At 33.5% G+C, this 10367-nt stretch overlaps 1 protein-coding gene across 1 annotated transcript; it reads right to left on the bottom strand.

Moving 5' to 3' along the window:
* Positions 1-999: 999 nt before the first annotated feature.
* Positions 1000-7430, bottom strand: LOC145009996 (formin-like protein 18). Its single transcript, XM_078968599.1, has 17 exons — positions 7358-7430; positions 6114-6823; positions 4981-5202; positions 3310-4268; positions 3101-3218; positions 2919-2990; positions 2736-2834; positions 2613-2654; positions 2430-2510; positions 2294-2344; positions 2119-2200; positions 1964-2058; positions 1816-1887; positions 1608-1724; positions 1452-1520; positions 1309-1375; positions 1000-1214 (listed from the first exon to the last, which is right to left on the bottom strand). Exons 1-17 carry the CDS (start codon positions 7428-7430, stop codon positions 1000-1002), a joined length of 3144 nt encoding a protein of 1047 aa, XP_078824725.1.
* Between the last annotated feature and the right edge of the window lie 2937 nt (positions 7431-10367).

The following is a 10367-nucleotide window of genomic DNA, read 5'->3' as shown; positions in this document are numbered from 1 at the left end:
GGGAACCAAGCATTCATTATAATGTTGTGGTACATCTCCATATCCAAGACATATTTTAAAGACAAGAGGCAAAATATCACATAAAACTCCATAATTAAGCCTGTTAGGTGTAAATGGTCCCACGGGAGACCCTGGAAGTCCTCCTGCTTTGGTATAGCTTAAGGCAGAAATATCTTGATACGTGTGTGGCTTAGATGTTACATTATGTGTATAAACTAGCATAGCTTGTATAAACTAATTCTCCCAAAATGTGCCCAACATGAAATAACTCAAATTTATAGCTTAAGGCAGAAATATCTTGATACGTGTGTGGCTTAGATGTTACATTATGTGTATAAACTAATTCTCCCAAAATGTGCCCAACATGAAATAACTCAAATTTATAGCTTAAGGCAGAAATATCTTGATACGTGTGTGGCTTAGATGTTACATTATGTGTATAAACTAATTCTCCCAAAATGTGCCCAACATGAAATAACTCAAATTTATAACAATCCAAAATCTCATGTTCCATAAAAGAACTACAACGTCTATTAGATTTAACTGTAATTTTCTACAAAATCGGTGAGGCCTAGGATGCTATCAAACTAAATATTACAAATTTTGTACATCTTACTGCTCAGCTGCAACACTAAGTTTCCTATACATTTACAAGAGGCCAACTGCAAAAAATTACTCACATCCATTTCTCTTTGGCTGCATAAAATAGAAAAAATTTCGAAATAAATATCCTCAAGTTCTTGATAAAAGTTTGATAATCAAAACTAACCTTTCTGGTGATCTTCCAGCACTATCAGTTGTCACATAAAACTATGGTATTATACAACTTTACATTGCAGACCACCATGGGGAACCCTTCTTCTTCATCAATGAACACCAGATCATTACCATTTTTTCAGCAAAAGAAGGCTACAACACATGCACAGGCTGCTGCAACCAAAAGCCGCTTCTATTTTTCCACCATTTTTTAGTTATATAGAAAGGGAAAAAGAAGAAAAATTATTTGGCACTTCCTATAGGAGTTTTATTTCTTATTAGTTCCGACTCCATTTTGGAATGATTTTGTACTTTCGACTTTTCTTTTTCTTCTGCCTTTAGTCTTTGTTGTCCAGCTGCTGCTTTCTGTGCGGCTTTTTTCTCCGTCTCTATGTGCTTGCAGTTTTCATCATGGGCTTGATTAAACATTCTCACAAACTTAAGCAAAGTTTCAACAACTGAAAACAATATCACAACTTAGAAACTGGAAATCAATTTGTAACAAATGAAATGTTTTATCATGAACGTAAACTGTTCTCATGATTGGATTACTTTTTTCATATGGGCATTTGGCAGGGTCTTCTCCAAAGTAAATAGGTAAAGCATCCACACTTTTACCCTGTGTAAAGCGCAGTGTTAGAAACTGGGACACTCGTAACAATCTTTATATAATTACAGGAATTTTTTATACCTACCACTTCAGAGTAAAGTGCAGCCAAGGACTTCACATCAGGTTCCACAGAAGCAAGAAACTTTTTGAGAGTCTGAAAATAGAAAACAAAAATAAATTAAACCCAACCTTAACCCCAGGTTCCATTTATGGCTCTTATAAAATCTATGTGCATGCATACCTTCCGAAATTTTTTTGACCCATGTCCATCTTTTTTACACAATTTCTTTTCTTGGACTACTTTCTCTAGTCCTTTTGTAATCGCTTGCATCTCTTCTGCCAAAAATTTTAGTTGTATCTGGAATAAATATATCATTCAAATCAACAAAAACAAAACTAACATAATTAAGTCTAATTTAAAAAAAAAATGTGAACGCCACAATGATCACCTTTGATGCAGGTTCCAAGCTGCCAAGTTCCTTGGAAAAATCCAAAAGTTCAGGCAGTTTGTCTGCAAGGACCTAACATATACACCACAGATACCATAAACAAAGTGAAAGAAACACAAACAAATAAATAAATAAATAAAAATCTTACCTTACAAAGATAATGCATGAGAGTCATTTTATTGCTCCTAGCACGTGTTTCATTTAGTTTTAAGAGGCTGTCTAGTCTGAACCCAACAGCAGCACCTAAAACCAAAACAATTTTCTGTAACTCGAAATAAAATAAAACTAATAGTAGTAACTCACCTCTTGCAGTTCCATGATTCAAAGCATTTCCAAGAGAAAGAATCGTCTGCATGACTCTTCTAAACTTTACAGAACTCCTAATCTGATATAACATACATAAAAGAGTAAAATTTAATCCAATCTTTTTGTCTCTGAATAACTGCATAATTAAAGTGAAAGGTAGCTATAAACTTGCCTGTTCTACTGATAAATATACATCATTTAGTTTATCCCTAAGTTCTGAAACCTATATTTGCAAAAAGAACAGTAAAGTTAAAATACTGTAAATATAAAAAAGCAGGAAATGCAAAGAATAATATATATCTCCTGACCTGTGTACTAAACTGTATCTTATATGAAAAAACTACAAGCTTCGCTTCTGAACGTGGAACTTTCATTAGCTCTAAGAAGAACTAGAGTTACAAGAAATCAGATATTAAAATTTTATATTTCAGTCCCCAAACTTATTGACATACTAATGATACAAATCAAGAAAAAAAAAAGGTACTATGTACCTGTTCACATTTTCCCAACATTTCAGGTTCTCCTTTATAGCCCTGAGCATATATATATAAAATGTAAGTTATACTATGAATAAAAGATGTGGTTATGTAATGTAATGTAGAATGTAAATACACCTCAAGTAGTTCCATCTCCTCCTTCGTAGGACAGAACTTGATAAGCTTATCCACCTGCTCAACATTCATTGCTAATTCATCCAAATTAAGGACATGTTCCTGTTAAGTTTCACAACTAAAGCATTAAAAAACATTTATTGGAAAACTTAATTTTAAAATAAATGCATAATGTTTTGAGCTTACCATCAATTCAGGGAATGGTGTCTTCACCTTTGAAAGCATGATTTCACAGTTATACGCCCGCCTGTGATCAATCTGCAACAAGTGTGAAATATCCACTAATCTTACATAAAAAGATGTGTGAAGTCAACCATAAGTACAGTTAAAGATTTTGCATGCAATCAACAAGGAAAATTGATTATTACAAGTTGTATTTTTTCGGGTTTATTAGCTACTTTGGATTTCGCTTTTGAGGCCTTGTCAGAATTTGGATTTGATGCTGAGAAGAGTGTTTCAAGTTCGGACATGTCAATCTCTGGTGCCCTAATGATAAAATTAAGAAAGCAAAATTTAGTACGAGATCAATGTCAATATGTCAAAAAATAAATAAATAAATAAATAAAATGAAAACCACCTTGCAGTTTCACCAGAGTTTTCTGCTTCAGCCCACAAGCTTCCTTGTCCTACTCTATTTATTTTTGACCAATGTAAAGGCTTCAGCTTTTTTGCTGGTTGAGTTTTCACAGCAGATGTCCTTGATAAAACACGCGGTTTATTTATAGGAGGTGGTGGAGATGGAGCAGTTACACCACCTCCTTTTGAAGCTGGTGGTGGAGGTGGTGGACCTGCAGCGCCTTCTTTGTTCCCGTTAACCGGAGGAGACGGTGGTGGTGGAGCTGATTTACGTGGTGGTGGTGGTGGTGGCGCTGGTTTTGCTTTTGGTGGGGGTGGCGCTGGTGGTTCTGGTGGTTTAACTGGTGGTGGTGGTGGTGGCGGAGGTTCACCACCTCCATCACTCTTTGGAGGTGGTTGAGTCGGCCCAGGTGGTGGGACAGAAGGAGGCAAGGAAGATGTCCCACCATCATGCAATTGTGTCTCGAGTATGTCAGAAACAGAAGGATGTGTAAATGTCAAGATTATATGAGGTGACATGAATTTAAAAGATGAAAAAGGTTTTGTACCACCATCCAATGATGCTTGTAACTGGTTTGAAGAGGGTAACTGTCTAGGAAGCGAAACACTTCTGGGCCCCACAATACCAGATGAGCTCTTCTTATCACAAAGAAATGAAACCTTTGGCTTTGTATGAGATACTGTAGTTCCTTCTTTGCCTTGATTGTTTACAGGAAGTGTTTGAAGTAGGTTGCTAGATTGATCAGTGCTTTGAATCCCCAACATTTCATTAACAATATCTGATAAAGCCATATTATGTAACCTATTCAAAGCCGCATCACTTTTAGGTACAAGCCAATCCACACTACTAAACATATCTTGAACCTTAGTAAATGCTTCCATTGGTAGCCCCTCTTCTTCGAAACAAGATAAATCTACTGGAACCTTAGAAGCTGTAGCGTCCATTTTGGAGAAAAGAAGCTTCATCCAATAAAAATTACTCAGATATATATATATATATATATATATATATATATATATATATATATATATATATATATATATATATATATATATATATCATAATATGCATGAAAATTAATAAATACAAAATACTTTGGTTGGGAGGTATAATTGGCATATAACATATTAACAAGTTCAAATAAAAGCCCAACGAAGTTTCCAAACCATTCAAAAAAGCTCAATTATGTTTTGTCTGTTCAAAAAAACCCAACGAACTTAACCTTTTGTTTAAAAAGTCCAATAAAGTTCCAAACCGTTCAAAAAATCCCAATTTTGTTTTGTTTAACTTCGTTGGGTTTTTTTTTTTAACAGTCAAAACATGATTGGAGTTTTTTAAACGTTTTGGAAACCTTGTTCATCTGATAAGTCATTTTCCTGATACGGTAATAAATCACGTCATCTGTTTCTCTTATTTGACTTTTAGGAAAGTATAGCTTACTTAGGCTTTTTTAGACAAAAGGTTAAGTTCGTTGAGTTTTTTTGAACAAACAAAACACGATTGAGGTTTTTTGAATGGTTTGGAAACTTCGTTGGGCTCGTAAGTAATTTTCCCATTTTTTTTAGTCCAAGGGCAGTGATGTAGTACTATATATGGTTCTCTCATATATTTTAGTTATTTTTTTTAACTTTCATTATGCTCTGTGACTAGGAGTAACGTAAAGAAAAATACCTCAGCTTTAAAGTCTTTAGAAAACTGATCCTTAATGTCCCAAGACACATCGATTTCATCACGATTAAGCAATAAAGTATTTGACTTGATGAACGCTGTGTTGAACATGGCCTTATACATCATATCTTCCTTCACCATGTCATCATGCAAGTTAAGACACTCCAGCACAACGTCACCTTGAATATTGCAATTAATATCTATTGTGACCACTTCCCTTTCTGCCTGCAATGCATAGCAAAGGTCAGAAGATGTGGAATCCAAATACAGATGAATCCAATTACCAGCACTGATAATCTTTTAGAATAAGAAACATGGTGCTAAAAAGTTAAGGGTTAATGACATAAATGGGTAACAAACTATATGATATTTTTTCCTTTGGTCACCTAAGTTCGAATTGTGTTCAATAGAGCTTTAAGCATCAACTTTTTTTCAATGTTAGCAACGTAACCTTTTGTTCAATAGAGCTTTAAACTTCAGCTTTAAAAAGTTAATAGGTTTTATGCGAAAATGGCAATTTGACAACAAACTATGTGAAAGTTGCTCATTCAGTCACCAAAGTTCTAATAGGGCCCAATAGAACCCTGAACATGTGGCATGCAACTTGGCTCCTACGTGGCAAATAATTAGCTTCACTCCTATGTGTTTACATTTTAGGGTTTAAATTTTTTCTTGGATAATTTCTTCAAAACAAGCCCAGTTCAAATATATATAACATAAATAAAAACTAATTTTCAGAGTACCCAAATCGGATGCCATGTCCACATGTATACCAGTTACACCACCTATAGAATGTCATGTGGCCAACATTGTAACAAATATTGATGTTTAGGGCTGAAAATATTAGAACTAAATGAGCAAACTTTTTGAGTAGTTTATTTCCATTATATGGCACTAAAAGCTGTTACATTGCCAACATTGAAAAAGAAATGATGTTTAGTGCTCTAGCTAGCTCAATTGGATCTTAGGTGACCGAATGAATAAATCTCAGATATTTTGTTACAAGTATATGTCATTAACCCAAAATATATAGCAAGGGCAAGAAACATTTTTAATTCTCAGAGCTGGCAAGAAGATAATTTAGATAGACCAGTGGTACGTATATTGTATACTACAATCACGATAGGACATCTTACCTGATTGTATGAGCAGACATGTTTACTCCTCCTTGGAGTTGAAAAAAGAAGTTTAGAGGTTCTATCAACATGTAACAAAGGATCACGCCCATAAATTCTAAATATAGGACAACAACCCCCTTTTCCATCAAAATCAGGAATCATTCTCATCATCACACAAACTAATGTAAGTGGTTTGTCTGCTGGAGGCCATTGCTCATCAGCATTCCTCTTTAACACATACTGTAAGTACCTCAACTGAGAAGCTAAAGAATTCAATGGTGACATCAGCTGCGGTGACACTGACACATCAGGTGGTGCCCGCTTATAAACCATCTCCAGGGCCCTATTTGCAGCAGTGAAATGTTTTCTGTAAAGAAGAAGAGCAGCAGACATGAAAGCCAAGACTGGCCAACCACCAACCTCACAGTGTATTAGCAAAATGTTATGTTGTCCAAGTGAGAGCCAGCTTTCACTTGATTTAAGAAAATGGTGGATCACCTCTATTGTCAACACTGGGCAACCTTCATAGTGCTGAGGGTAGTCCATTATAGTAATAAAGTATTGTGATAAAACTTGGTGTATCTTGCTTGCTGTATCTCCCTCCCGAAAATTGAAAATCATGGCTGAATAATCAGGGTAAGTTTCTTGAAATTGGGTTATGATGCTGCCCACGTAGGCTTTGTATTCTTCGTGTTCCCAAGTTTTAATTCTGAAACAGGAGTCAAAGACTACACCAAATGGGTGTGTCGTCAAATCAAACTGAGACAAGTTCTAATCTTAAATAAATTCGTACTCACAAAGAAATTGGACACACATTATATACATTGAGTTGTATACACATTATACTTGCCTCTAATCTACTAGAAATTTGATACAAGTTCAAGAACAAAAACCTTATAACAGGAGAAATGATAACCTAGAGAAGGTAACAACACAACCCTAACTTAATGTTCACTGTCTCTATTAAATTTCTAATGTGTCTAGAAACCACTGTTTTTCAAATTTTCAACTAAAGCATCGAAAAATCCAATAATCACACTTCAATATAATGCCACAAGTTCATAATACGACACTAGTTTAAAGAGTAAAGTTGAACGATTAATCAATTTCTACCTCTTTCAAACCCGCATATTAGAAGTAGCATCTAAACCTAGATAGAAGTGAAGTGATGATTTAAGGAGAAAGGTTTAAAGAGAAAAGATAAACGTATTACATACATAAACATACCAAACTAACTACTCCATAGAAGGGTAAATAATTACCGTATAGTCTTTCATAGACATAGACAAGTCTATCGGGCGGCTTCTTAGATATAAATTTACGTAACAACGACATTCGAATCCACTGATTTTTGAAACCCTAGAAAGAATTTTGATAAATCCCCCAACCTCTGTAAAACATGTACATTTGCGTTGAGGTTTTGTACGTGTGAAGCACTGTAGAACTTTTGGTTGTCTATAGAATCTAACAATGACGATTGATTCGTGTCAGATTGTCGATGCCTCGACTTTGTGTTTGTGTCAGAAGGTTTCTATCATATCAGCAGTGGAGTTGCACATTCGTTGCTCCAACACCAAGGGTTTGTGTTTCGCATGCAATATTTTTTAATTTCCATTCAATCTCTCCCCAAATAAAGGAAAACGACTCTAGAACTAACTGTTGCGTTTTACATTTTTTTATTTTTTTTTTATTTTTATACTCAATATAGAACTTGCTGTTCGTGTTCACCATAAATCATTTGGTCGGTTTTTGACATGTGATAGTCGGTCAAAAGGTAATTATGAACACAAACAACAAATTCGATAATATATTGAGTATTAAAAAAAAAAGAAACGGACCAAATGAGAACAAACGCAACGGTTAGCTGCCCTCTAGAGTTATTTTCTTTTACTCATTTATAGCAAATATCACGTCATCTGCTGCTCATATTAATGACTTTATGAGATTCATTTTCTTCTCTTCAAATATAACCCACGAAAAAACATTATTCATACATGTACAACTTTGTAATGTACTTGAATATTTATTAGGCAATCTTGATTAAACAGGTGCATTTCATGACTACATTAAATTTCCAATCAAATGATTTATTGTATCATGTATTCTAGACAAGTCCCGTTGAGGGTATCTGGTGTTGCCCTCCCTCTTTGAGGTTGAGGGTTCAAGTCCCGTTGAGGACATATGTGGATTTAAGGTGTAGTTTAGGAGTAGGTTACATTTGTCGTTTCAAAAAAAAAAAAAAAAAAAAAAAAAAAAGTATTCTAGACAAGTCTACAAACGAATGAAATCACAAGTGTTGTGATTTTCAGTTTAATTAACTTTAAGATCGAATTCATGGGATAAGATACAACATAAATATGTACTATATCATGCAGCTTTTGCAGACACATCATCATAATATACCTTGAGGTAAACATCTATACCGATAAATATACCTATCATACATAGTCATATCCTTTTGCAAAGATGTGTTGCTAGCTAACCACAGTAAGCATAGTATCGACCATGTTTTAACGAAACTACCCCTCCAAAATGCTCTTCATGTACGTTATCACCAAAGAAGGTTGCAGTTTTTGATATTTTTACAACTTTAATTTCATTTAACTTTTTGGGGAAAATGACTCAGGAGGACAACCAACTGTTAAGTTTGTTCTCATTTGGTCCCTTTCGGGTTTTTTTTTTTTTTTTTTTTTTTTGTACTTAATATATCATCGAACTTATTGTCAGTGTTCACCATAGCCCTTTTAACCGGCTATCACAGGTTAAAATCCGGTCAAAAGGGTTATGGTGAATACAAACAACAAGTTCGATGGTATATTGAATGAAAAATAAAAAAAATGAAAGGAACCAAATGAAAACGAATACAACAATTAGTTACCCTGAAGAGTCATTTTCCCTCCAAATAAAATACTTGACAAAAGTTCATAAATTGTCCCTTGGTTTCATAAAAGTGGCCACAAATAATCCTTAGTGATTTCAAAAATCAAATATTGTCGTTTCTTTGTTTAACTCTATTAAAAATTATGTTAAATCTATAGTAAAAAGACCAAATTTCCTAGTACCAAAGTTACTTATACTTTAGTTGACAATTTCTAAAAGTTATAAGTAAAAAGTGAATAAAACTCTAACCTAACCCAACATTTAGACAACAATTAATGTCATTATAGAGTAACAAACTATCTAAAGTGTTTTAAAAATATCATTAAACTAAAAAAAATATCTTCAAAAGCTAATAAACTTTAACTCTTGTTTTTAAAATACCATTGCGACTTGCAATAGACCATTCACGCAGTCACAATGGAATTTTAAAACAAAAGTTATTGTTTATTATTTTTTATGTAATTTAAATTCAATGATGGTTTTAAACACTTTATATTTTTCATTATTTTTTCATAACTTTTTAGTTTACAATTTGATAAACATCTGTTTTTTTTTTTTTTTTTCAATTTTAACAAACTTATTATCTAAAATAAATGAAATATATTAATTTTATAATATTTATAATTACACATCAATATAACTTTATTTTTAAGACAAAATATTATGCTACAACATTCACATTTAAATGAAAACAATGTTCATTAAATAATGAATGTTAGTAACATCAAAAAAAAATTTAAATTTATCGATACTAATCTCCAATATATATATATATATGGAAAACCTTATGAACAGTAAATTTATTCTACTTCAGTCTTTTGTCAAAATTCTTTACCCACTTTGACACTTTTGGTCCTTAAAAACTGTGAGACCTAAGTTGGCTTTAAGAATGGAGCCACGACTTCTTCATCAGCTTTGGCTAAAGAGGGTATAGTCACCGACTTCAATAGTACAATTTACTTTCAGAATGTTTTTTGTTTTCTGCTCCAATAGGATTCTTCTTCCACAACATCTACTTGCTTTGAACATCAACGACAACATAGTGGATGGAAGGTATCACAAAACTGGTTGCCGCCATTATGCAATCTTCATGCTCCTTTCTTGCTACCAAATCTTTTGTTGGTTAGTGTTAGAAGAAATTATTGTTACTTTCTTTTGATTTTGTGATGTGGTATACAATCCTCTCCTACGTCGTCCATCTCCATGTTTGGTCATAATCTCAACGTTTAATTTCCTATTTCCCTTGTCTTATATTTTCTCTATCGTTATTTTCATTATAGGGTTTTTTGGTTGTTAGCTATTGAGTATAGAGAAGACTAATCAAGAAAAAGGAAGACGAAAAATTCTTCCTTTTTTTTCTAATGGGTTGTGTTTGATCAATGAAATGTTTGT

Source organism: Lactuca saligna, chromosome 8 (genome assembly GCF_052625555.1).
Source record: "Lactuca saligna cultivar CGN05327 chromosome 8, ASM5262555v1, whole genome shotgun sequence".
Classification (NCBI taxonomy): domain Eukaryota; kingdom Viridiplantae; phylum Streptophyta; class Magnoliopsida; order Asterales; family Asteraceae; genus Lactuca; species Lactuca saligna.
This window is presented reverse-complemented; position numbering and strand designations above follow the sequence as displayed.

What these genes read in the sequence shown, in the direction of transcription:
- LOC145009996 (XM_078968599.1), bottom strand. Translation starts at nt 7,430, where the DNA reads ATGTCGTTGTTACGTAAATTTATATCTAAGAAGCCGCCCGATAGACTT. An exon ending in GAATCATGGAACTGCAAGAG is followed by an intron (nt 2,059 to 2,118) that starts GTGAGTTACTAC and finishes TTTTGGTTTTAG; the next exon opens with GTGCTGCTGTTGGGTTCAGA. An exon ending in CTGCACTTTACTCTGAAGTG is followed by an intron (nt 1,376 to 1,451) that starts GTAGGTATAAAA and finishes CGCTTTACACAG; the next exon opens with GGTAAAAGTGTGGATGCTTT.